The sequence below is a fragment of the Corvus moneduloides genome, chromosome 21 (assembly GCF_009650955.1).
Source record: "Corvus moneduloides isolate bCorMon1 chromosome 21, bCorMon1.pri, whole genome shotgun sequence".
NCBI classification, from domain to species: domain Eukaryota; kingdom Metazoa; phylum Chordata; class Aves; order Passeriformes; family Corvidae; genus Corvus; species Corvus moneduloides.
Window position 1 is genome coordinate 1,737,969 of NC_045496.1, and position 26,913 is coordinate 1,764,881.

General features: G+C 48.6%; 2 protein-coding genes and 1 long non-coding RNA gene across 8 annotated transcripts; 2 read left to right on the plus strand and 1 right to left on the minus strand.

Annotated features, from left to right (window-relative positions):
* Nucleotides 1-468: 468 nt before the first annotated feature.
* Nucleotides 469-14,381, minus strand: MRRF (mitochondrial ribosome recycling factor). 6 transcript variants are annotated; one of them, XM_032130753.1, is made up of 7 exons: nt 14,298-14,381; nt 13,354-13,568; nt 12,949-13,104; nt 11,609-11,727; nt 8,744-8,835; nt 3,077-3,236; nt 469-1,652 (listed from the first exon to the last, which is right to left on the minus strand). In XM_032130753.1, exons 2-7 carry the CDS (start codon nt 13,508-13,510, stop codon nt 1,575-1,577), a joined length of 762 nt encoding a protein of 253 aa, XP_031986644.1. In that variant the 5' UTR covers nt 13,511-13,568; nt 14,298-14,381; the 3' UTR covers nt 469-1,574. The 6 variants fall into 6 exon arrangements, with proteins under 6 accessions (XP_031986644.1, XP_031986646.1, XP_031986648.1 ...); XM_032130755.1 differs by having other exon boundaries at nt 13,354-13,571; nt 14,298-14,360; XM_032130757.1 differs by lacking the exon at nt 14,298-14,381 and adding an exon at nt 13,871-14,054.
* LOC116454307 lies at nt 3,846-12,516 on the plus strand. Its single transcript, XR_004244054.1, has 4 exons — nt 3,846-3,929; nt 5,421-5,628; nt 5,913-6,022; nt 11,284-12,516. It is a non-coding gene; the product is annotated as an uncharacterized LOC116454307 (long non-coding RNA).
* On the plus strand, nt 14,375-26,381 carry RBM18 (RNA binding motif protein 18). Its single transcript, XM_032130760.1, has 5 exons — nt 14,375-14,583; nt 20,211-20,337; nt 21,152-21,238; nt 23,003-23,088; nt 24,452-26,381. Exons 1-5 carry the CDS (start codon nt 14,471-14,473, stop codon nt 24,609-24,611), a joined length of 573 nt encoding a protein of 190 aa, XP_031986651.1. The 5' UTR covers nt 14,375-14,470; the 3' UTR covers nt 24,612-26,381.
* The last annotated feature ends 532 nt before the right edge of the window (nt 26,382-26,913 follow it).

Consider the following 26,913-nt stretch of genomic DNA (forward strand, 5'->3'; position numbering starts at 1 on the left):
TACCAGGACTGAGAGCAGTTTCTGTGGGCCCTGTGGCTGCTCCTGGCTGATGCAGGACACAGGGCTGAGGAAGGGATGCAGGTAATTGGGCTCCCCAGCCACTCAGGCAGCTCCGTCCCCAGCCCAGGGCCAGAGCAGTTTTACCACAGGTTTTATTCCTTGTGAGGTGCAGTGGTAAATATCTGGGAAATTCCTCTGTGCAATGACCTCCTGCAGCTCCACTGCCTGCCTCCACCAGCCCCCTGCTGCCACCCCAAGGGCTTGGAGAATGGGAAGAGGCTGGAGAAACCACCACAAGCAGCAGCAGTTCTCCACCTGCCCTGGCTTTGTGGTGCTCCCAGCTCAGCAGCTGCTGCTCCTGGGCAGGTATCAGGGAAACCCTTCCAGCCCTGGCTGCTGTGGGGATGCTGAGGCTGCAACAATGGCAAAAAACAGCCCAGTTGATAAATGTCAAAAGAAATCCAGTAATCGGCTGAAAGCAATTTCCCGAGCTGTGGAACCGCCCTGGGCTTGCCATCTTCCTTTATTCATTTATCATGGTAAGGGCTTTGGCCAAAATACACAAAGCAGAGAAATTGTTGACATGTGGGGCCCTAGCAGAGCAAATCCTTCATCCTCCTTCCCCTCCCCACGGCACACAAACTAACTTTTGGGGAGTTGTTTATTTAAGGAGTGCAGAGCACTCGCTGCTCTTTGAACCCAAATGCCTTGGGAGCAGGGCTGGGGGGCTGCCGCCACCTTCCTGCTCCTGCCACCACCGAGGCCGTTCTGCTGCCCTCAGGAAGAACCTGCTCACAGTGAGGAGCTGAGCAGTGGGGTGGGCTCAGGACCTGCTCTGCTTGTACCTCCTCCAGCCCCTAAACTGCGGTGCCAGACACTCACACGAGCTTTTTGTAAATGGCTGGGGATGCAGATGCTGCTTTTGGGAAGTTCCTGTGTTGGCTTTAGGTCTTCTCAGATCTGGCTAAAGCAGCTGTGCTGACAGCTCTGGTCTCAGTTCTCTCCCCATGAAGCCTTGGGATCCACAGAGCCCCTGTCCCCTGCCCACCCTGTGCTGAGCTCCCTCATCCCTTCCCACTCTGCAGCCATGGCACGGGGCAAATGCTCGCTTTGGAGCACATGAACCCAAGGGAACACACCAACCCGGACCTGGCTGTTGCAAGGCTGCTGCTCCACACCTCCTTTTGACTTTATTTCAAGCAAAAACAAACGCTGAGGTTTGCAGCAGGACAGGCAGGGTTCCTCTTGTGCGTGGTCCTGGCTCCAGGGGGCTGATGGTGCAGGGCACAAACAGGCCATGAGGTGAGCAGGGCAGTCCTTCCTCTGTGCCTCCAGCAGTTTCCAGTTCTCCTTCCTGATATTTTATTTTTGATCTCAGTTTTTTCAATTCTGTTCCCGCCTAAATGAAGGACAAGCAAGGAGAGCTCCCCCCTCCCTTCAGCACACCCCAAGGTGGCCAAAGTGAGCAGCCAAGGCACAGAGCTGCTCGAGCTGCCCCTGCCCATCCCTGAGGCTGCTGGGGTGTGTGGCAGTCCACTCCTCCTCGAGGGGGAGTGTGGCCATTGGGATGCTGTTTATCCAAGCAGCTCCTTGGTCTTTGCTGCCAGCAGCTTGTCCATCTCCGTGGCAGCCTCATCTGCCATTTGCTGGATCTGTGGCAAGACAGTACAAATCAGAGTTCTGTGGGAGGTGGTGCCACAGTTCAAAGGGAAAGGAGTGACTGAATCACCCTTTGGAACAAAGCTTGAAGTCCCAATAAAACCCCAACAGAGCTGGGGCAATAAATGGCTTTTCATCGGGATTCCCACCAGCCCTCAGGGAATTTGTGCCAGCGTGGCACCCAAGGTGTGAGAGCAGGGACTGGTCAAAGGCTCTGAAAAGAGATGCCCATACAAGCTCCTGGCTGAGCTAAGTGGCTTGGTCAGGTTTAACAGAGACTCAGGGCAGAGACCTGCTGGTGCTGGCACCAGGGAAGAGGAGCTGTTACCTCCTGCAGCACTATCGGAACACAGCGGTAACAGCCTGTGCACGTGCCAGGAATTCACACATCATTAACAATCTGTTCATTTCTTGTAAAAAGAAAATGGTGATTGCTCAAGCCCTGCCCAGGAATCAGCTCTCTTGGTAACAAGAAATGGGCATGGCCAGTGTGCAGAAGAGATGAAAATGTGCAGGCAGGTAAAGACTCGAGAACACCAGGGGTTATGCACTGGTTTCACAGGATTAACATCTGCTTGTTCCCAAGGTCTGACAATGACCTTTGCTCATGATGAAAAATTTGGGTACAGGAAAAAAATTCCACTGGAGATGTTACCTCTACCAATGCAGAAAACCATCTGTCTGCTCTGGGAGAGCTGCTTCCCAACAGGATTTGGTTACAATGGCATGGCCATTTTTCCTGCTTGCACAAACGCTCTGTATATCGATGTTTATTTTTGTGAGCACACAGAGAACTGTCCTGGAGCATTTGTGATGTATCTAACTTTAGCTGTTAATAAACAAACAGCTAAGAAGTAATGGCCTGCCTTCAGAGGCATCAATTCAGCAGAACACTTAGGCTTGTGCCTGAGTTTATGCCCAAGTAATTGACTTTAGTGACATCTGCTCTTAGGGAATTAGGCATGTGCTTAAGTATTTTCCTGAATTGGAGCCAAAAACGCAGAACAGAGATAATCTTGCAAGCCTTTTCATTAATAACAACTGGAGCAAAGCTCATTAACACCAGTTTGCAGTGGCCAGGCACTGCATGAGTGGTGGTACAGCTGTGGTCGTGGATTGTTTTGCTCCCTAAATTCTGCTGGTTTATGCAACAATCCCTCATAGTATAAAAGCTTTTAGGGGAATTTTTTTTCCTGTGTCAGCTTACAATCATTCATATCATAAATCTGGCTTTGAGATTGAAGCCCCAAATTTCACAAAGCAGATACAAATGTCATTGCCAACTCCAAAAATTCATCCCAGGGCTGCCCATTCTCCCACTGGGTTCTCAGTGCTGGGGATTTGTCAGCAAGGGCTGGGACAAACACACCACAGAGCTGTGAGACACCATCGTATGGCAGAAGGAAAGAAAAGTTACCTGCTTTTCCAGCAGCCAGATGGTATCTTCTGACACTTTGTTCTTGAACTTCTTTACCTGGGTGATGCTTTTGCTTCGCACCTTTCTCAGGGCCTCTTTGGACTTGTTGGTGGACTGCTTGGCCAGCTTGACCAGGCTCTCCCTGTGCTCTCTCGTGACTCTAGGAGAGAGAGGAGAGGAAAAACACCAAAAGGAAAAGCAGTGTCATGTGTAGCACAGCCAGATTTATTTTCTGTGAAGGACTCTGGGTAAACGAGTGAGCCTCTCCAACTGGTGCTGTCATGCCCAAGGACACATAAAAGCTTCTGGTTTTAGATGGAGCTGGCTCTGTGTGGAGACCCTGTGTCATAGGGCAGAGGGACTGAATAGCTCAGGGCACGTTTTTATTCTGCTGTGGTCCACCTGAGAAAATCTGCCAGCTCTGCACAGCATCCCAGGGAAGCAAGTCTGGAGCCTAGAATGGAAAATTTCCAGGCCAGCCCTAAGCTGGGGATCTTGGACTGAATCTTGCTTTGTAGTTGTTGCTGCAGTGCCTGAAAGTCATCTTGCAACGTTCAGACTTTCCTTACTTCCTGCTGCCAAAGCATGTGTGGGAAAGAGGAAAAATCCAGCTCCAGACCCGAAAGATGGAACTGAAAAGTGTCACCCTAAAAAGCACAATCCTGCAAAGTTGGGAGGATAAGTCTGCTCCTGAAACCCGGATTTGTCTCCCTGCAGCTGAAGAGCCTGAATTACGTACCTGGAAGCTACAGAGCTTTTCTTTCACTCAATCTTATTCCAGCTCACCATGACCTGGATTTCCCACCAAGATGATATGGACACCTGGTTTGACAAGAGGATGCTGCTGGACATGGTAAGCCACAGGTAACTCAGCAGAGGAGAATTTCAGGTGAACCTTCCCCCTGATGTGAGACCACAAGAAAATGTTCAATTTTCTATCCCAAACTAAAAACTGGTGATGAGTGGGTCCGGCCATCAAAAAGGCTCAGGAATGGCTGATGTGTCCCCTCAGCTCGGGCCAAGCTCCAGCACCTACAGCTGACCACTGTCAACTGCTGGTGCTTAACAATAATATTTAAATTATTTTCAAAGCTCTTGGAGTTTCCAGACTGCCTGGAGAAGGAAAACCTTGGTGCACTCCCTGAGACTCACTAGCAGGAGAACGCGTGGGGGTGATACTGCAAAATAAACATTTCACAGGAGTATTTAGAAATTGGCTGCAGCAGCCTGGGTCACCAAAACCCTGGGGCCAGGACTCTTTCCACAGAGAGCTCAGGAAATGTGGGATGAGAGTCCCTGGGCTCTGCCCCACAGTGGGTGTGAGTTACAGGGGGCTCTGGGGGCACAGCTGGACCCTCAGCCCATCCCCACAGCCAGGTGTTTGGCACCAGTGTCTGCAGAGGCACGGGCCTCTCACCAGCCATCCCTATTTCACAGTGCCAGAGGGAAGAGGCTTCCCAGAACCAGTTAGCACTTACAGGAATTTGGGATCGCTAGGAAAGCTGGCAGACCCAGAGAGCAGCACCCAGCCCTAGAACCCAGGGCAGCCCGGCCTGTCCCTTTCCTGCTGAGGGACTGTGGAGGGAAGTGCCAGGGAATGTCACATGGAATCTCACAATATCCTGAACTGGAAGAGTCCAACTTCTGGCCCTGCTCAGATCAACCTCAAAATCCCACTCTGTGCCTGGGAACATTGTCCAAACATTCCTGGAGCTCTGGCAGCCTTGGGGCCGTGCCCATTCCCTGGGGAGCCTGGGCAGGGCCCCACCACCCTCTGGGGGAAGAGTCTTTTCCTCATCTCCAGCCTAACTCATCTCATGTGGCAGGAGGCTTCTGGTCAGCAGAGGCTCGAGCCTGGCCCAAATGCCTGACTAGGAGGAGCGAGCAGGGATCCTCGTGGTTCCCCTGCACCCCAACATCGACACCTCTGGGGCTTCTCATGTCTGACCTCCCAGCCAGAGCCCCACGGCACATCTGGAACCCCCAAAGCCGGCTCACAGGCACAGGTCTGCATGAGGTCACGCTCTCAGGCAGCTTTTTGGGGGGGGTGGGGAGTCAATCCTGGCTGCTCAGCCTGGAGGAGGGAGCTGGGAATCTCTCCCATCTCCTGCTGGGTGGGGGGGAGCCGCTCGGCAGCAGGGCTGCTCAGCTGTGGGAGCCCGAGCTCGGCGATCCGAGCTGTGCCGAGGGTATCATTCGCCTGCCCGGGGCTGCCGAGCCTTGAAGGAAATGTTTTTGTTTATGCAGCGCTGCCAGATTTCCTCTGCTTCTTGGCACTGGGTCACAGCTTTCATGCCTCCTTGTCTGTCTTTATTAACACCAATTTCTTTTTATCACTGCGCAGTGCCGGGGAGTTTCTCAGCGGGTTTTATGTTCCAGCCAGACTGTGTGTAAATTCTCAGCAATGTTACCAATAATGCCAGAAACGGACACTTTTCCAAGCAGATGCTGTTTCTGGTTAAGGAATCCACCAACACGAGCCAGGCCCGAGGTTTCTAAGGACAGTTGTTTTAATCCTGCCCTGAGATCTGGGACTTTTAAGCTGTTCTTAGGTATGTTTTCTTTTCTGTCTAGTAACCATTGCCCCTACCCCCTCTTAAAGCCAAAACAAAGTGTGAAGTGAACTTGGGGAAAGTGTGTCAGATGGGGAATGAGGACAAGGTCCCACCCAGCTGCCCTCCCCTGCAGCCCATGGAGCACCAGGGTCAATCCCTGCCATTCCCCCAGGGACAGCCTTGTCCTGCCTGGACCAGGGCAAAGCCTGCTGAGTGACATGTCAGGGGGGTCACAACACACACCACACCACAAGGAACATCTTTTTTTCTGCCTCCCCCAGCTCCAGGGGTTTAAGCACTGCAGCCCTCCATGTCCCACCCCTGCGTGTGGCAGAGCAGACCCTCAGAGAGGATATGACCCAGCTCGGCTCAACACAAGACATTTCTCTTGGTAAGAGCAATTTCTGTACCTCCAACACCAGGAATTTCCTGTGAAGGAGAGGGATTAGTTAAAGGAAAGCAGCTAAACTAAACACTCTGCGTTCATAATTGCAGATAAACACAGGGTGCAACATTTATTGCTCAATAAAAGGCAAGCGAGAGGCTCCTGACGATGAGCAGGAGCAGCTCAAAACAGCTTTGGGGTGTTTTCACATGACATTTTTTGGTCCTTTCTCCCCATAGTAGGTATCTTTGCGTATTTCTTAAAGGCCAAAGGGAAAAAAAAGGACTCACAATGAGTCATTAAACTTTCAAATGAGTCATCTGGCTTTCAGTAAAGCATGTGTAAAAATATTACTGATTTACAAACAATATCCAGTGTAACACAATGGGTCCAAAAAAGATGAATCTAAAAATGAGGCAATACCATAAAAGACAAGGTCAGGTCAAATTCGGCCAAGAGATCAACCAATACAAACGTTCCCATGGCTGGTTTTCTTTTTTTTTTTTTTTTTTTAATTTTTATTTTTAAACCCTCAGAGGTTACTTTTTATACAAATAAATATTGCCTATGCAGTGCTAGCCACACAAACAGGAGAATGCCTTGGGGAGCAGAGGGATCCTGGCACAAGTAAACACCAACGATACGAGTGTATTTTTTCTGTTAAAACTGCATTGCAAAAACTAAACTGATAGAATAAATACTGAAAAGCAAGCTCCATTTTTAAATGCTCTGTTGAAACACTCTGGAGCACAGATGGACCTGCACAAGGGAAAATATGACATGTGTGTCCAGCTGACAGGTCAGTCTAAAGAGTGGTTTTAATAACAGGTAAGGACAGTTTGGATTTGGTTTTATTTTTACCATGCCTCCCTTCATGAAAGAACCAAAGTCTGCAGAACCAATATTAATATTGTCTCTTCATTTCTGATTTGTTGCTTATTTTGCACACCTGATGTAATTTTGCAGTTTCACTGCATCTGTCTGTCATATATTCTTTCATGAAGTGCTGGAAATAATGCAAAACTTTGAAAACTTAAAAAATTAAATGAGGGATATAATTATTTCTGCCCTGCCTTTTTCGTTAGGGGGCTTTAAAAGGCTGGAACGGTCTGTTTGTCTTTTTGATAAGTGGCTGAAACTCCCAGAGCCCCAGACATGTAGCTAGAGAGCAAAAGGGGGACTGGAGATGCCAGTGAGGGCAGACCTCCAGGGCACAGCTCTCAAGCCAAAATCCTTAACTCAGGACTTCCCAGGCTCCCAAGCAGCCAAGAAGGGACCAAGAGCTGCAACCCTGACACAGGAGAGGAACACGGGAGCACACGAGACAGAGCTTCCCTGGGAAGAGAAGACTTGTTTTCGCTCTGCAGCACCACAGAAGATAGTGACAGACCGTACACATTTGTTTAAAAACACGGTATTTTGTTAAAGCTTGGGATTTGCAGTTTTGGAGTTTCCTCCCCTGCAATTCGTATTCAAGGATGACCCAAGTGCCCATTAACAATCAAACCACTGTGCAGCAACCCGGGAGCCTCAGCAATTACGAAGATAATGGTGCCCTCCTCCTCCTCTGCCTCCTCTCCTGAGGAATGGGGGAAGGGCAGGGAGCACAGGGAAAGAAAATCAGCAAATAGAATGATAATGTCATTCCCTCTCACCGACAGCAACGGAAGGCTGCAATTAGACTTCTCTGATCAAAATGCTGGGTAAAATTCCATAGAATTTTTAAAGGAGATTTACAGCACAAGAAATACCTGGTTCATCATTACCAAGAAGTCACCTGCTTGTGCAAGGAAGTGCACGTGCAACGGGTTTGTGCACATCCCGTGTGGGAGCTGTTTGTCTTTACCATGGTGTGAAACCACGCCCAGCCACACCTGCCCAGGGTATTCAGATGCTCCATAAGGTCTGAGCACCCACAGGAACTCATGACTTTTCCTTGTGCCACCCAGCCCTGTGACAGGCTCTGTGTGCCAGCGAGTGGAGCTGCTGGGAGCTCTCTAATTTCATCTGAATGGACCCCCATTCCAGGCAGAGCCAGGATCACTTCTCCTGATCCAAACTGAAGCACGGATGCAGAAGCACCTCCTGCCTTGTCCAAGGGCTGGGAGACACTTGTGCTGGGTGAGGGAAGTGATGCTCAGCCCTTGCCCAGGGGGAGCCTGTTTTTCCAGCCCTATACCAAATTTTCCACACAGCCATCAGTTACACACTGTGTATTACACAAAAGTGTGAGCAGATTTTTCTTTCAAAGCTACAAATTTCCTGCCTCTCACTTTCATCAGTTCCTTTTAGTGCTCTCTGCAGCAAGGTGCTACTCTCCCCTAATACTACAGGTTCACTGCTGCTGTTCTGTGCTGGTGTAATTCCAGGAATTTAGAACAGGGCAGCAAAGAATCAGTCCCTGAATTAAAGCAATACAGTTTCAAAAGCCTTTGGCTCTCTCTTTCAAAGTGCTGCAGCCAGCTAGGACCAAGCTTCCCCTGCAGAGGAAAGATGAAAAATAAGACCAATCATCAGATGCCAAGATGTGGTGACTTAGAGCTCAGACACTTGGAAGAGGTTTCACAAGATGCTTTTAAGGGCTCTGATTTTTTCCCGAACCTGAACTCTTTGGAAAGCAGCTGCATGGGGATATGCAGCAATCATGCATGTTTACCCTCTGAAGGGGACTCACTGCAACCTCCTGTGTTATCCTGCATGATGATGAGCTTGGGCATCAATACTCACTTGGGAATTGGCACCCGAATCATCGTCCCGTCCACCTCTGGGTTCAGGTTCATGCCACTCTCCCTTATAGCCTTCACAGCTGCAGCTGTGCTCTGTAAAACAGATCAAAAGGTAAAGGGAATTAGGAAATAATCATTCCCATATGCCAGAACTCTGTCAATAGTTGGCAATCCATCTCCATGGAACATGGAAACATTTACTTCTGTTACCAGTAAGATCAGGAAGTTACATTGGTGCAGAGAGCTTTGATCAAACCAAATGGGAAACTACGGCCGCTCGTATTGGGGTAGGGGGGCACGGAGGGGGAGAGGGGAAGCGAAGCAACAACAAAAGAAAACTGTTTTGCTTCTTTGAAACTATTTGAATGGTTTGAGGCAACGCAGAGTGAAACCGCAATAAATTCCCAAGGCAGGGCCTGACTGTGGCAAAGGAGATGAAAGATTCTGAGCATTTAAAAATTCCAGTTGAATGTTTCCCCCTAGAAATCACCCAGTGCCAATTTTGAAACCTTAAGGAACTTAACCACTTCAGCACTACAACCTGACCACAGGACAGCAGGGCAGTAGCAGATGGCTGCGAACCAGTGCCTGTGCCCAGCTCTGTTTATTTTACAGCTTATTACTGAGGATTAACTTCTCGAAACTCCCCTGCTGCTGGCTGACACCCTGCTCTGCTTAGAAGGTGGGGTGGCAGGTTTGCCTGGTGACTGCAAGGTGATTAAAAGGCTTCACCTCCATCACAGGGTGCGGGTGGTCCTCTACAGTGTTCCATGCTTTGGGGTTAAAGCGGAGTTTGACTGGAAGCTCCCACAGGGCTCTGCCAGGTCACTTCATTCTCGACTCTGAAAAGCCCCAGGAGTCTGTTTTCCTGTGGCACTCACATCTCCTACTAGGCGCGATGCTATTTCTGATACTCTTTGCCATCATTAACTTTAGCTCCAGGCTGCTGCAGTATTTATGTAGCTTAGACTGTATTTATAAAGCTCAGCTTTTGCCAACTGAGGCACAAACTAAAACTCTGCAGATTTGTTCAGGTTCCTGATGTGTGACATCACTGAATGCTCTGTTGGTGTTCTGTAGGAGACAACTGCTGTCCCCTGAAACTACAAGGGCAGAGAAAATGCAACCAAAGTGATCTCAGCACGTTAGGAATGTAAATGTGTTATTCCGTGGACAGTGCTTGTTCTGCAGGAAAGAAAGGCTCAATAAAAGCTGAGTTGTTTAACATAAATATTGGAGGAGGTAGAAGAAGAGGAAAATAATGAGAGAAGAAAAATATTGCAATATTGCCCCCATCCTCCTGCAGCCCATGAAAAAAATAACTGTATTTAAAAAAAGTGGTTTTGTAACTCTTGGGAAAACAGACTGGCTCTGCAAGTCCTTTTCTATGATTATTTTATTTCTCAGACTCTTCAAGCAATTTTATTTGCTTCTCAATGTCATGAAGTACTGACTATATGCTGTAAATAATGACATCAAGTGATTGTGTCTGTGATGGTTTTAGTTCAGTCTATCACAAAACAGGTATGGGTATAAAACAACAGTATTGAGAGAAATGGCTCAAGTGACAAGTGGTCTTTTGGCTTAAAAATCAAATGTAGGCAATGCTATGTAGAGGAGATTTAATTTCTCACATGCCCATTTCTCAGCCTGAGCTCCTGCTTGGACATGGGATAAGCCATGGAGGGGCTTCCCCAGCCCTCTCAGCGCTGACACTCTGCAAGACCTTGCTGATGAGGGGCCTCCATTCTTCAGAGCCTTTATGCACATGGGATACACTTTAAGAAACACTTAGGCATCAAGTGCCTTACACTGACCTCCTCTGAGACTTTGCTGACTTAATTAATTGGGGAAAGCCTTTGCAAAATAAATAGAGATAAGCCTTGGCAAAGCTCCAGCCCTGGAGCGGGATGAATCGTTAACCTCACGCTCGCTGCTGCTCCCACGTGCTCGGCTCCGTCGGTGGGACCTGCTGCAGGGCATCACAAGGGCTTGATCCTGAGCTGGGATTTGGATTTGCTGCCTCATTTAGGGGCAGGTCTAAGGCTCCTGCAGAAAATTAAAAGAACTTGTCTCTCACAGAAGATAAATCAGAGCCTCGGGTTCTGACCTGGAGGTGCTGCCAAGAGAGGAGCTGGCCAACCTCAGCAGTGCCCGAGTCAAGCTCTTTGACAGCACTTAGCATGAGCCAGCTCAGTCCCACCAGGGAAGCTGTTCAGAAGCTCACAGGCTCCATCAGCAGCTTCTCCCATGAACTCTCTGGGGTATCACAGCCCTGGTGATACATAAGCAAGTTTCAGAGGCATCTGATGAAGTCCCCAGCAAAAATTCCAATTACACATCTGGTTCTGTGCATGGCTACATCTTGACAAGGAACTGAAATAAATACAATGGGGCTGATACAGCATTGCAGCCACGTGCGCAGTTCAGGTAAGTTTGTGTGTGCTCAGGACTTCCCATAAATGCATGGGAAATGGGGAGGGCTGGAAGGGCACAGGTAATCCTGGCATCTGGTCCATGATGCTTCACGTTGTTTTGCAGATCCAACTGAGGGGAAAGCACCTGCAAAGCAAATCCCCGTAACCATGGCACTCCTTGGATACAACCCTGAGAGCAACCACAGCACTCCGTAACTCTCCTCTGACCCTGTGCTGCTGCAGGTGAGCTGCTCTGGGAGCCACATGGGGCTGGGGAGTTGCTGTCAGCAGCAAAATGCCCCTTCTGTTCTGTGTCAGCACAAAGTGACACAGCCCAGCCTGAGTCTGCAGCCCTGCCACGTTTGACTGATTTTGTCTAAACGCTCCTTTGCTCAGCATCAACCTGTTTGTTCCCATGGCAATTATCTCCCCTCCCAATGTGCCCTTACCTCTGGAAAATCGGTCATGTTCACTATCATAAGCTGCGGTGACTTCTGTGAGATCTGCCCCAGCTGGTTCAGCGGAAACTTCCCATCTTTTGTCATCACAGTTATGTGATCCAGGGCCCCTCAAAAGAACCAAACACAGGGAGGTTCAGTGTGATAAACCAGTGTGCAGCGACGCTGAAGAAAAACACATCTACACTGTCCCACTTCCCTTCTGCCATGCAGAATACAGAGGTTACAAAGGAAAAAATGGTGTTTATTCAGACTTCAGGTGCTGTTTGTGTTCAGGCATCCCGTGTATTCACAAGCTAAATATTTCAAAGCTGCTTTAAAGCACAAAAACATGAAAACAAAACTCTTGTTTGTTTTTGCTGCTAGAATAGGAAAACTAAGCAGGATTGTTAAGAATTAAAGGGAAATGGTTATTTTTTAATTCTTACAGCTTAAAGAAAATCAAAATGTTGCCATAAAAATCAAGACAAATATTGTCTTTAACTTAGCAGTGCTCTCTTAAACTCCTCTTTTTTTTTCTCCAGGCCCCCAGAGGGGTGTTGTACACTGCCTAATTTAAAGTATTCAGTTTCTCCCTGAGCTACTCTTAATCTGCTCTCTACTTTCTGCTGCAAAATGTTAACAGGCCAAAAGGCACATGGGACAGGAGGTACTTTATCAGTGCAATTAAAAAAAATACCTATGGTTCAAATAAATAGTTAAGAGACTGAGCTACGCTTTCCAGCTCCATTAAAGACAGAAGTGCCCCTGCCAGAGCTGGGGTGGTGAATGATTCAAACTTGGTCATTGTTTAATGTTAAATTTTATCCCTGAAACTTGATACACTTACAAATGCGTATGTTCAGAGTGTTACGGTAACTGCAGCCTAGTCAAACATATTCACATTCCTTCCTAAAACACAAAATCCACTACATGAACGAGGCCTGTACAGGTCACTACCCACAAAGATGCACAGCGGAGAAAAAGTTTGTATATGCCAGACACCAGCCCAATGGCAATTTCCAAAAGGCTAATTTAATGGCAATTGGATTTTTCCTGCCCTACTGCACCATTAGCTGACAACCTGCTTCTCCATCACATCTGCAAACAGTTCAGTTAGACACTTTTGACATCTCCCACTTAAAAAAGCTATTTCCAGGAAGCTATTAACAAAAATGGATTCTTCCTGGTCAAGCTCAGGGTGAAGAAAGCCTCTAGCTGGGGATGTCAGGGCTGTAGCAACTGGATGCCCAGTGGATAATTCCAGGAAAAAAAAAAACCAATTTTGGAAAAATTGGAGTTGTCCGCTACTAGGATTTGTATCCTTATTTACATACAAGGAAGTTACCAACCTGGTGAGGTTCTAACACTGAGACTTCTGCTGAAGTCTTCTTTCAGAGCTTCTATGACTGCCTGCATGTCTTCACTGGTTTCCTCCAAATTGATAATATCCTCAACTAGGGCAGCACTGATATTCACTTTGGCTTGACTCTGCCCTTTACCTTTAGCTGCAGATTACACAAAAAAAAATTTAGTTTCTACTTCTGAAAAGTTAGTTAGAAAGTAGAAAGAAGGTACTAAAGGCCTGGTCAGATTTACAATTGAGTCTAAGATAAACTGAAGTAAAACCAAAGTAACTGTATTTTCTAATGAGTAAAGAGCTCAGCACTTGAGCATGTTAGCCAAAATAAATAAATATATAAAATTATATAAATATTGAGAGATTGCAAAACCATGAAAAAAACAGTTGTTTTTACCTTTTTTGGTAGCCAGCTGTCTGCTCAGCAGCATCTGCTGGACACAGGCTGGGCAGCCTCTGGGAGCCTGGGGCAGCCACCTGGTCATGGCAAACGAGGACCAGGACCGGTGCAGCAGGGACGGGAGAGGGCGGAGGCACCTCAGTGCCAAAGCCATTGCTCACAGCTCCTCTCTGATCCACGTGGAGAAGAGAAAGGCAGGCGGGCTGCTTGGCCTGCTAAAACCAGATTCAGGTCTTAGTGGCGGCTGTGGGGGCAAGGTGACAGCTCAGTGATGTGGGCAGCAAGTTTGGGGTTCTGCAGTGACCAACGGGCAAAAAGTGAATAGGGGTCGGTGGCTTCCAGCCCGTGCCCACGGTATCAGCATGGCCTTCACACATCTGTCCAGACGGGTCTGACACAAAAACCACGGCTGCTGAGCGGGAACAGCTCACCACGGTATCTATCGGGTGCTTGCACATCAGCTGGGCCGAAACTTTAATTTCTGTCTCACGAGGCCTGACACCTCCACACTCACAGGGTTTATTCATTCCAGCCTCGGCCGTTCGAGGCTCCGGGGAGTTTTGGCAGCTGCGGCTCTGCTGCGCTCAGAGCTGCGGCAACACCGACAGGACTGGGTCCCCGGGGCGCTGCCGCGGGCGGCCACCGGAGGAACCGGCCCTCCCTGCGCCGGGGGCACCCGACCCCTGCCCCTCCTCCCCGGTGCCGGTCCCGGTCCCCTCCGGTGCCCCCGGCCCCGCACAGGCCCCGCCCCTCGGCCCCGCCCACACCACCCCCCGCTTCTCAGGACGCCCCGGCCCGCTGGCCCCGGTGCCCCGTGGAAAGCCGGGCCGAGGAGCGGGCATCGGGGGCCGGCGATCGGGAATCGGGGTCGGGGATCGGGGCCCGGGGGCGGTGAAGGGGAGGGGAAGGCGGGGGAGGGCGGGCGCCAGCGCCTCGCTCACCGTCACAGCCCCGCGCGTCCCAGCAGCGTCATCGGAGCGGGCCGAGCGTGACGTCACAGAGCGGCGCCAAGGGCGGGGCGAGGCCTGCGCGGGCACGGAGCGGCCGCGGCCCCGCGGGGGTGGTGAGAGCGGCCCGGGCCGCCCCCCGCGCCACCCGCACCCTCCGCACAGCCATGGAGCCGGGCTGCCAGGCGCTGCCGCTGGAGAACGCCTCCATCCTCTCCGAGGGCGCGCTGCAGGACGGGCACCGCCTCTGGATCGGCAACCTCGACCCCAAGATCACCGAGTGAGTGACCGCGCGGCACCGCCGCGATCCGCGCCCTGCGGAACCCCCCGGGCGCCTCCCCCGCAGCGGCACCGCCCCGGACGGGGCCGTGTTCCCGCATCAGCACCGAGCCCTCCCGGGCGGTGCCGCATCGCCCCTCCTCGGGCCCTGCCCTGCCCCCAGGGCCCAGCCTGAGCCCGAGCACTGCTCCATCTCTGGTGCCAGCACCTCTCCGGGGTGTTGGGGGTGTTCCCGTGCCCGGCAGGCAGCACAGGCTGCTGTAGCACTCTCAGCTCCTGCCTCTGCCCCGCAGCGAGAGGTGACAGTCGCCCACTCGAGCAGATTTGCACTCTGAGGAGCAGCCCGTGCCTGCTGGGCGCTGATGCAGGCAGGGAGTCGCCTAAAATGTGGGTGTGTCTGTCTGTGGGGTGTCCCCCACAGACCGAGGGGCTCAGAGGCAGGTCCTTGGCTCCTGCAAACAGCACCCACCCCCTGAGACGCTGCTCGGGCTGGGAGCCCAGGGGCTGAAAACATCCCTGTTCTCTAAAGTAGGGAAGTGTAGAATATCAGGTTGGAGACTTCCAGGGTGACAGCAGTACAAACAATGGTAAAGCAAGGCACAGCCCTGGAAATTGTAACCCCGAGTGGTTGGGGTTTGCAGAGAAATGAGAGTGGGCAGGGAAGACCTGACAGCCAGGGATCTGTGTCAAACAAGAGCCTTGTTTTGGTATTTTGCTGGGTGTGAGTTCAGCAGAGGAGAGTGGCTGGAGCAGTGGATGGTGGGGAGTGGTGGGCTTGGCTGCTGTGGTGGGTAAGTGCATGAATCAAACACATGTGTGAGCATTTTGTGTTTTCTCTAGGCTACAGATAATTATCTCCTGAGCAAGCATAACATTTGAACAGCTAAATTGTCAAGGGGACATGATGTGCTGTCCAATATTTGGATAGTGTGCTGTGAAATCACTAGGTTGTATAGAAAGGAAAGCAAACCAAAACAATTTGGGCTTTACACACTCATAACAAACAAGCATTTTTGATTAACTATTGTGTGTGTCTGCCGTGGAATACTTTTTCTTCCTGGTTCTTTTTGTGTGTGTGCAGGTGCTGGGGTTTTATTCTGAGTGTGGTTCATCTGAACAGAGCAGCTCCCTAATAGCCTCTAAATGGAATCATTAATGCATTGTGATTTCAGCCATTCAGCTTGGGGAGGTTTCTGCATTAATTACCACGTCTATCCCACAGCTCTGTTACTGTGGTCTGTCCACATTCACTGACCACATACAATTAGATATAGGAATTCTTGAGTGTTGTTTGCTGGGTCCTTAGGGATTCAGGAACTGGGTTAGAGTGAGGAGAGGAATGGAGGACGTAAGTGCATTGGATCCTCCACTCCCTGGGGTGATCCTCAGTGCTGTCAGACCCGTTCAGTAGAGGTTGCTCCTTTTAATCTTGGCCAGATGAGTAATAGCTTTATATGGCAAAATTTACTGCTTTCATCACTTGGATGGAAGTGAGTTTGGTGTTTCCTCCAGGGTTCTCAAACCTAAAGGGCTTCCATGCTCCTGAATGTTTAAAGTTTGCCCAGTGATGAGTGACAGTGCTTTCTGCTTATTTCAGGCTTTATAATTCTGTGTCTTCCTTTTTGTTTTGCTTTAAAATGGCTCTTCTCTCCTGCAAATGATATTGTATGTCCATTTCCTTGTGAATAAAGGAAGAGGAAGCTCCTTTTAACACATTGTCAATGTAGAGAACGTGTGTGGTCAGTAAGTTTCTATAAATCATCTTGACCCTTTTTCTCTCATGCTAAGGGCTTACATCTCTTGTTCTAGTTGTTCCTCTGAATTATTCCTGTTGAGGTTATTATTCACATGACTAAATCAAACCCCTGAAAACGAAATGTTTCTGCATTTGCTGCTTTTATCTGTTTTTAAAGAGTTGCCTTTGTTATTTCTATGTTGGATTTGTTTAAGACAGAGTAAGGTTGATTGAGTTGTTGGCAGAGTTAATAAGTGGTTGTGACACTCTCAAGCAGAAATGAGATCAAAAAGTCTTGAATCAATCCAAGACTTCCATTTAAAGAGCAAACCGTAGCTGCAGTCATGTGCTGGGGCGTTACACATTGGAGCACAAGCTGCAGGAACAGGCATTTATAAATGTAGGGCTGCCCACAAATTACAGCCTGGGAGCTGATGCTTTTGGGAGGTTATTGCACACCCTGAGTGACTGTGACTCAGCTGGGGGTGCTGGCATACCCTGTGCACTGGGTTCAGTGGCTCTTCAGCTGGGCATTCCTCCTTGCTGGTAGTGTTTGTGGGTGACTTCTTTTATCCAGCATCCTTGAAAGGATTGTCTGCCTGTGGAAGCAGGTGGTGTTGGGAGTCTCCTGAGTGTGTGCTTAGCAGCTGGAAGGAGGAGGGCTGGCACCAGGGGACCTCACAGCTGCTGCTGACAAAGGACGGTGTCTCCAGGCGATCCAGAAGCTGTGAGGTCCCTGCCATGGGGTCTGCATGAGGAGAGCAGCAGGTGGTTCCTTGTGGTTTGGTGTCACCACTGTCACCATGGGCATCTGGTGCAGCATTTGTGCCCCAGCTGCAGAGCAGGGCAGGGGCTGTGCTGTGGCTCAGCTGTGTGATCTCATCACTCCTCAGTGCTCCCATCCCGTGGGGCAAAACCACGTGGTTTCGTTACCTCTGCGTGTGGCAGGTGGGGTAGAATTGCCTCCTCTGCCCAATCCTGTTTGTAAAGCCTTCTGAGACCTTTCAGGGTTTTGGACAGGCAAAGATTTCATTTTCAGCTCTCTGGTTCACATTATCTGATTTCCCGTAGCCTTTCAATGCCCATTCATTTTCCACGGGTATGAAGTAGCTGGTGTTCAACTTCCTCAGCTGTTGTGCTGCTTGTCGAGGATCCCATCTCGATGAGTCTCACCTAGAAAACAATGTGTGCACAAGCTGTTGTTACAGACCCCCGCTGGCTCCCAGTGGGGCAGAATTCCTCACAATAATAGTTTTCGCATGTGGCCCGGTCCCCGCGCGGGATCCTTGGGACAGCATTGTTCAGAGGAAGCCTTGCCTGCGTCTGAATAGCGCTCGGGGTGCCAGGAGGAAGAGAGGAGGAAAAGGAAATGGGGGAGCTGCAGGTTTGTCTCGCATTCACATCAGATGACAGGAAGTGGAGATGGAGGTTGGCCGCGGGATCTGTGCAGCGTGGTGGGGCCGCAGCGGTGCCAACAACTTCCAAGCTCTGGATGACCCACGTTGTTGCCATAGTAAAGCTTTTTACATCTTCTCACCTTTTTTTTTTTTCATAAGGCTTCAGGTTTTCCATGACAGTTTTCTTCTTCGGTACCTCTTGGCCTGAAGAACTACTTGTCAAGTTACTGTTAATGCCCTCATTATTTTAACAATAACAAACCATAATCACAGCCTGAAGCGTTAATTACACGAGATTTGTGAGCTGTTCCACCTTGAGGAGGTGACCTGCAGTTGTAAAATTGCAGGCATGGTTGGAAAAAGGATTCTAAATAAAATAGATGACATAAGTTGCTTCTAGACTGTTGATGAAATTTGTTTTAAAGAAGCAACTATCACCTCACTGCGAAGAAAGTACTATTTGAACACAGATGCTCTCAGAAAAAAAACACCCCCAAAGAGTTCCTTTTGGCAAGGCAGCTGGAAGGTTTTTAGTGCAGAACTCAGGGAGAATCTTCCCTGCCCTTCCCCTGCCTCTGTAATGCCCAAAAGGGCAACAGCATCCTGGTGGTAAGGACTTTATTTCCATACTGCTGAAATTCCGAGGGCTTTTTTGTAGCAGTATGTTTACAGAAACAAACCTGAGGTGCGTTTACATATTTTGGAGGCTCTGGAAGTCCAACATGTGGAGTTTTTTATACATCATGTCTCCAAAGTCAGTTTTTCACTTGCACATCTGTGTCTGCTTGTTGGAAGTGTGAGGTGGTGAAATTTGGCTACTGTGTAATCAGCTCCTTTTCTTCGCCCTGCTCTTTTGTGTTTCCCTTGCTTTCTGAGCAGAGTTTGAGAGCTCATGGGCTTCTTGGAAGACCATGCACTTCATCTGTATTCCAAAGGATGTAGGAAGCCTTCCATAATCAATGACAATGTGTGTGTTCCCCCGGGGGATAACTTGGCCCTTCTGCACCGCTCGTCTGTACACACGCTGCACCTTCACCTCTTTAAAAGTGCACATCCTGAATGTCCACCGTGACCATCCTGTGGGATGACTCACATTCCTGGAACTTTCTTGCCTGGCTTCTGAGGCTTAACAAAGGGCTAAGGCCCTTTTCACACATCCTATCAGGCTTTATTAGGAAAAATGTTGTCTGCCCTTCCCATTTGGACGGTCCCTGTAGTCGCCTGGTGCACTTGGCTGTCTTGGACCACTACTGACCATTCATGTCTGGACGTGGGAGGTTTCATCCAGTGCCTGGTGTTATCCTGGTAGGCTCTGTGAGCTCTGAGTGTTACCTTAAACACTAAAGATTGGGGTTAGACTGTGTGGTTTGCTAGCAAACACTGTACAGCTGCTTGGGAGATGAGTCCTGTGTAAGACACCCTTATTAAACACTTAAATAATCCTTAGAGGCCAGGGATGGGGTCAGGCGGTGAAGGAACAATGAGTGTCACTTTTCTCCTAGGCCAGCCAGTGTTGTTAAACACTTCAATCCCAGGGAACCAAAAAAAGCTGCAAAGAACTTTCAGGATTAGATGTGGCCTGTACAGCAAATGTGCTCCTTGTTTTAAGTTGCTCAATGCAGTAGATACTAAGCAGACAGATTTACTCTGGCTTTCCCCAGTTTTATTGGAAACAGCACACTCCCCACTGGATGGCAGGAAGATAATTGGCTAAAGAAGTGTCTGACTTCCATGAACATGTCACTGAAAAGCTGTCTGAGCCAGAAGCACTGGCAGATTTGGGCTGGATGATACTGAGGGCTGGCCGGTGCCTTTGCCTTTTTTGTTGAGGTCTACTGGCAATTCCTGGCTGCAGGTTGTTCTGTTTATTCTTCTGTTTTCCTACATCCCCATCTTTTCCAGGCAAGTGTCTGTGTGCCCTGGGGTGTCCTTGCCAGTGCACTGACACTGGTTGGCACAGGGAAGGGATGAGTTTGTGCAGGGAGAGGGAGGGCAGCAGGAGGAGCAGGATCCTGAGGGATGCAGGGTGCTGTGGATTGTGGGCTCAGACTTCTTGTGCTGGGAGAAGAATACAGGGGGAGCTTCAGGTGGTCACATCAGGGCTAGAGAGGGGGAGACAGGAGGGTTATGTTTAAAAGCAGGAGTGATTTAGTGAGGCAGGAGGCAAAGCCCTCCCAAACCCCTTGGGAGTCATTGCATAATAGTCCAAAAGGCAGCTATTAATAGATCTTCTGTGTGCCCTTCAGCTGGCACTGCTGGGAGGGAGCTTTGTGCCTTGGGGTTTTGGAAAGTCACTGGTAACACTGCTCAGAGCTGTGGATGCTGAAGGGGTGCTGCACAGGGCACCCACTTCTGCAGGGAGTGGGGAATGTGTGTGACTCAGCTGAATGTGTTGCTACCAAGTGTGAGCTGCATGTGTGTGTGTCGGGGGTTCCTCTCTATCTCCTCACTGTCAGTGGGATGAACCATGTCACAAATGTTTTCTTTTCTCTTCAGATACCACCTCCTCAAACTCCTTCAGAAGTTTGGCAAAGTAAAGCAATTTGACTTTCTCTTCCACAAGTCTGGTGCTCTGGAAGGGCAGCCGAGGGGTTACTGTTTTGTCAACTTTGAAACCAAACAGGTAAGTTGCTCTTTATCTAAAGTTCTGATACAAATGACTGACTTCTTTCCCCTTATTTAAAACTACAACAGGAAAGGATAAATTCAGTACTTTGTCTACACAAACCCACAGATTCTAACAGCTCTGCTCTGTCACAGCCACTTTGTGCCTGCTCCTGGAAGTAGCAGTAGTGATTCTCCTCTGCTGTCTTTTCCTGAATCCTGCTTTTTAATGCTAACCAGAAAGGGCCAGTTCTTTGGTCCATTTTGCAGCTGGTGATAAGGATGTCAGAAGAGCCCTGACACTGTGCATTAGCTCTAGAAAATTACTCATAGCAAGGTGGAGCAGCATTGCCATAAATCTTCAGCTGCTGTGAGTCAGGTTTTATGGGAGTGTCCCAAAACTGCTGAGCCCAGAACAGGACGGAGTGGATCATGGTCCCAGTGCACAGGAGCGGGGTCTGGACTGAGCAGGGGTAGGTGTTAATGACACACAGGTAACCTCTGGAATGAGTCACAGTGTTTTCTCCTGCACCAGAAACCTTCCTCCAAATGCTGTTCCCAGGGCCTCCACGTTTGGTATTTTCAAAATTGAGTATTTTCCCCATTTCGTCCCCCAAAACAAATGAAAGAATTAAACAGCAAGGCTGATAAAGTCTGGTTACTGGGCGTCTTTTGAAGATATCCCTAGATTGGGATACAGTGGGATAAACTTTCTGTGCTGTCAATGAGCTGTACTTACAGTAGGCTGAATAACAAAGAAAAAAAGGCTATTTCCATGTAAGTCAGTTTTGAGTAAAGGCTTGGTTTGTTTATGGAGCTGTCTTCCTGTGCAGGAAGCAGAGAAGGCAATCCAGTGTCTCAATGGGAAGCTGGCCCTTTCCAAGAAATTGGTGGTGCGATGGGCACACGCACAAGTCAAGGTAAGCTGGTTGCTGGAAAGAAGAGTTGCTTTTAGTTTGCAAAATTGAAAAACTTTAATACTAAAGCCTTCTTATCAAGTCTGTCTTGGACTGGCAAAAAATAGTTTCAGTCTGTTCTAGGAAATAACTTGGAGAGTTGATGTTTACAATCTACAGCTTCTCCTGTCTACCCAAACTGTGCTGGATTAGCTGTGAGTGAGGACAGCCCCTTTAGCCTGGGGTTCTTTAGGAGGGGGTTTCTGGTCAGTGTGAACAGATTACTTCTATAAATGTCCATGTTTTAACTTTTCCCAAACTTAGTGAGTAATTGGCTGGAAGTTTGAATCCTTCCCTTTGTGGTTTTCTGGATAGGAGAGGTATGGAAATTCCCAATTACCGGTTACTGTGTTACTTTGTTCCACTTCTGAAAGCACTTATGCGGCAGCAGCTCTAATTAGTTTTGACTTTAAAGTAACATACTCTGCTTCTAAGCTAAATATCCTTTTATTCCTTGTTCTGTCACATAAACAATCAAGTTTTTAAGATTGACTTAGGCAGTACCTTCTGGAACATCCTTATTTTAATTTTTTTAAATTCTTGTCTTGTTTCTCCTACAGTTATTTACTATCTTGTATTTGATAAAGCAATTTATTTTGAATAACTTTCTTTGCAGATAAACAGATTTTGGGGGAGGCAGAGAGGAGATGCTTGTTGCTATTTTCTTTTGGGTAGTTCTCTTTTAGCGTGTGTTGATTATCCTCCAAGCAGCTTTCTGCTCTGTCTTATCAAGTATATTAGTGCAGCTGTTTCGGATGCTTAAAAAACCAGACCAGGTATCTTCATTAAAGGAGACCACATTGTTTTAGTTACTGACTTCAAGGTCTCTTGTCTGCACATCCAAGCTTGTGCAAATCCAGTCTCCATTTTCTGTAGCCGTGGAGCTACTGGAGTGCCACGTGCTTCCGGATGCCTGAGGAATGATCAGGCCACGAAAGGAGTCTGAGCTGGAGGAGTGAGTATCTGCCCAGCTGCTCCGGGGTCTGGGGAGCAACATGCATAAATAATCACCTCGGTTCACATGGCATTTTCTAATCCCTGAATGGAAAGACTTAACAGCACAAAACTTTGGCTTATTGTAACAAGAGTTTGTTTTAGACAAGACCAGCGCGGTGCTGAGCAGCTCTGAGATGAGTGGCCAAGGCTCACCAGACGCTGTCAGTTTGAGCAGCTCTGCTGAAAAACAAACCTGACTCTGTGCCAAGCGAAATAAGGAAGCAGAACACTGCAAATAGTTCAGGAGGCCCGTTGCCCACAGAGATGACAGACTCACAAGCTGCCTTCTACAGAAAGGAGGTGGTTCCTAACTGGTCTTTTTTCTTTTCTTTCCCACCTTTTCTCCCAGCACTGCCCGGTTCCGTGCAGTCATGTGCTCGGGTTACCTTCTGGCTCTGCACATAAAGAGCATAGCAAACAGTACAGTAGTTACCTTCAAATTTACCATCTTTGCTTCCTGCCTTACATAGAGGGGAACAAGAAGTGACAGGATAAGGTTTAAGGATCCACAGTACAGTGCACATAACTGTTCAGTATCCAGTCTGCATTCCATGTTGGTACTAACCAAATACTGTGGTTGGGATTTCTTTCAGCGTTTGGCCACCAAAATCTTTCCTAGCAAAAGCTCCACAAAACTTGAGGCTATGTTAATCCAGCTTTAAAGTCCATCTGTGGGAAATGTTTCTTTGTTCCTAATTGCAGCTGACTCAGTCCTTGGTCTCTTGCTTGCAGAGATATGATCACAATAAAAATGAGAAGATCCTTCCAATCAGTCTGGAGCCGTCTTCCAGCACAGAGCCGCCCCAATCCAACCTAAGGTAGGAGATGGGTTGGGTGAGAGGTGACCCAGCTGTGGGGCTGGCAGGGAACCAGCTTCTTCACTTTCAGTAAGATTTAGAGTTGTTGGCATTGTTTGTGTTAAAAATCTAGCATGGCAAAAAAGCTGTTTTTGAAAGGGCAGTGCCTGTGAAGTCACTCACTTGATGGGGGATACTTCAGACTGGAAGTTTATTTTCTAATGTGCAAAGCCAGTGGCTGGTAGGAAGGGAATGAGGTGAGGAGGGGAATTGGGAATGTGTAGCACTCCAGCTCCCTTGGCCAGAATCACTGCACTTCATGTGGATTTCAGTGAGAGGGTTTTTACTGTACTAATTTGTTTCAGCAAAATGCTTATGAGCAAGAAGTTCTACTATAGTGGCTGAAGATTAAAACAAAATCACGGGTAGTACTTCGCATAAAACTATTTTTTTTGTTTTTTGTCAGTGGTTTTTTGCCTGTGTAGGTCTTGTCTGTGGGATGTAGTTAAATTCTCCAACCTCTGCATTTACCTAAAGCACATGGTGCTGCTTTGCTAATTCAGTTTGTTTGAAAGGGTGTGTGGTTTTCCTCTGTGTTCTGTCACTGGAATCCTGTGAGGAACCAGGACCAGATTAATGCATTTTCCCAGAGATAAAATGAGCTTGGAATTCAGAAGTAACAGGCTAGGAGGTAAAGAGCAGAGGGGTTTGAGTCATGCAGATTGTTAACTGCATCAGTGGCACAAAGGGGTTGCTCTAGTGAGGATGGATGGTGCAAGAAGCCACCGCGGGGAAGGGAACATTCCTCCCCGTCCATACCCAGTGGAGGATAGTGAATAACAAAAGTCCTAGGAATTTGGGGTGTAACCTAGGATAGCTTCTCCCTTTGGGATAAACCCTGCTAATGCTGAAATAATGTTTCTTCCTGACCTAATTGGAGTCTGGGGTTTTCCCATCCCGAGCGGGCTGTAGCTGGGAGGAAGTCTGGCTTTCATTTCTCTGCTGTTCCCAGCAGCCTGCTCCGAGCTGTGCTCTGCTGCACATGCTCAGACCTCCTGAAATGACATCATTTCACATGAAGTAGGAAGGCTTGTCGTGTTCTTGTCTCACTCAGCGTCCTCAAGAAAGCTCTGAATAGGTGCAGGGGCCGTTATTTTGGGGTGCTGAGGTGTCCCTTGGAGGAGCAAACCCATGCAGAGGTTGAAATGCAGCAGTGTGGGCTCTGGTCAGTGCATTCCTGCTTCACTGTGGATGCAGCAGTGGGGGCTGTCTGGCCCCTCCTTGTGCAGTGAGGATTCTCATGTCAGCAGAATCTCTGGATTTCTGTAGTTGGGTTTCATGCTAAGATCAAGCTCAATTTCCCTTCTGCTTTTTCTCTTTCCAGTGTCAGTGCAAAAATAAAGGCCATTGAAGCCAAGCTGAAAATGATGGCAGAAAATCCAGACGCAGAATATCCTGCAGCACCTGTTTATTCTTACTTCAAACCACCGGATAAGAAAAGGACTACTCCTTACTCTAGAGCTGCCTGGAAATCCAGAAGATGATGCTTATGAGTGGATGATGGTAGCAAGAAACACTGCTTTGTATACCTGGAGTCCTCCAATGCTTTTGTACTTTTGTAGAGTGGGAAGGACGATGCCACCTGAGCAGGGCACGGCCAGCACAGCCCTCTGTCACACCTGAGGGTCTGCGCCTCCTGCCAGTGCAGCTCACAGCTGAAGGCTGTTCAGAGAAATAGGTTCCCTTCAAAGCCTCTGATGAACACACAGGCAACCTCTCGTTAAGTGTGCATTCATTAGCCAGATTAGAAACAGTAACCAGCATTCGGAGTAAAGCACATCCAAAAATACTCCATTTAACTGATTACTTTTTAAAGTATTTTTGAACAAAATGTATTCCAATTCGTGTTTTAATGGAAGGGGAAGCACTTGGTTTTGATTAACATGTGCTGTAGTTATCATGGAAAAACTTTTTCATCTCAATAAAACTCATTTTAAATAGATCTTGCAACACCTTTAGTAACTGTGCATGCAATATTTTATATGCACCAAAGCCAATTGATTTTGCATTTTGATTTGCAGACTCCAGAATGTTACTTTATGACGTGATAACCTTAAGCTAATGACACAGCACAGGTATTTTCAGTGTCATTTAGGCCGTAGGTGTGTGCCTGCATGTAGGAATTAGTGTATTTACACACCACTGAGGTCTGTGCTGTGCCCTGAGCTTTGGCATTTGTGTTCAGTGGTCCCTGACGGTAGCAGCTCCTCATGAGCCAGATGTGACAGTGTGAGAGTAACTGCAGCCTCTGAGACATCTGCCAAGCCATGAGCCTGGTGTTTGCCCCCTGTCCTGCCCAGCTTTGCTTTCCACTGGCTGGTCGAGGTGGTCAGCTGCCTCTTGGTGTGAGGTGGCACCAGTGTTTGTGGTGAGCTGGTCCTGCTGTGAGTGGGATTGCCCCAGGGGCCAAGTCCACAGATCTGATGGAAGGCATTGCTCTGAACCATCTGATCCGCAGCACGTTTTCCCCCTAAATGTCTGCAAAATAGAAATCTGAGGAAAAAACATTTTCTGGCAGCGTTTTCTCATTTGTGCACACAGTGCTGTGACTGCATGTGCCAGGGGGATGTCAGAGAGCTCACGTGCTCAGGTCCAGGTGACACTGGTCTGATTTTCCAATGTTTGCCCTCCCCAGCCCTGTCAGACCTCATCGGTCACTCTTGAGCTGCTCCCCCAAGCTGCTTAATGGTGGTCTCAAACAGGAGGAGGAAAACAATTTGGAAACAGACCTGATTTGTGCAGGCAGGAGTTGCTCAGTGGCACAGCCCAGGGAGGTTTGTATTCCTGCAGCAGCAGCACACCTCCCTCCAGGCAGAGCTCGCTTCCTGCTGCTGAACCGAGCACCTGGAACGGAGCCGTGCCTGTCTGTGGTGGAAGATTGTTGAAAGCCTGAATTGTTCAAAAGTAGGTCTTGTGCTGTTAATGTTTGTTTCCTAGTTTTTGGGTACCTGAGTAGAGGGAAAAGTGCTATTCTTGGGAGTTTGTACCCCTCTGAATGTCAGTGACACCCATTTGCATTTCTCTGTGAACAGCCTGTGTTTGTTCCTGCGTGGTCTAACATTTGTAGCTTTCCGGGTCTGTATCTGCATTGTTTAGAACAGCTCTGAATTCTGTTCCCATTAGGAATTTAGAAGATACCTGATTTCAAATGGGTGTGTGGCTGTGCTCCCATCAGAAGCATACTTTGATATTTATTTGTATTTAAATACAATTTGTTGAAATTCTTACAGCTCTAAATAAACATTTAAAATGCATGTTTTCCTCCAGGAAAGCCGAGGGTGGCAAGCAGGAAGTGAGTGAGGGTGGTAAATGCTTGGCATCAGCCGAAGTCCACGGACAGAATCTGGGTACAATAGCATCAGTCTTTTTTTTTTTTAATTATTTCTTTGCACTGCCACGGTCGCTAACAGAAGTGCCTTGTCTGTCGCTCGGCCAGACTCAGACCTGGGGGAGCTTTATTGCAGGTCGGTGTTTGTGTTGGTCATTCCTGCTGCCGCCGGCCTGGCAGGCGCTGGTGCTGCCTGCGCTTCCCGGGAACGCTGCGGCTTCCCGGCGGCCCCACGCCAGCACCGATAGCGCAGCGAACCCGGAGTTCCTAACCCCAGAGCTGGGAGGAGGGAAATGCTCAGAAACGTTTTTTTCCATGAGCATCAACCCTGGGACTTGGCTTAACACCGTCGTAAAAGAGATTTGAAGAGCACCGGGGAGCGCGGCATCTCTGCGGCCGGCACCGGAGCCGTAAGTAGGGAGGTTGGCAGCTGGTGGTGGGAAGGAGAGCAGGGCTTG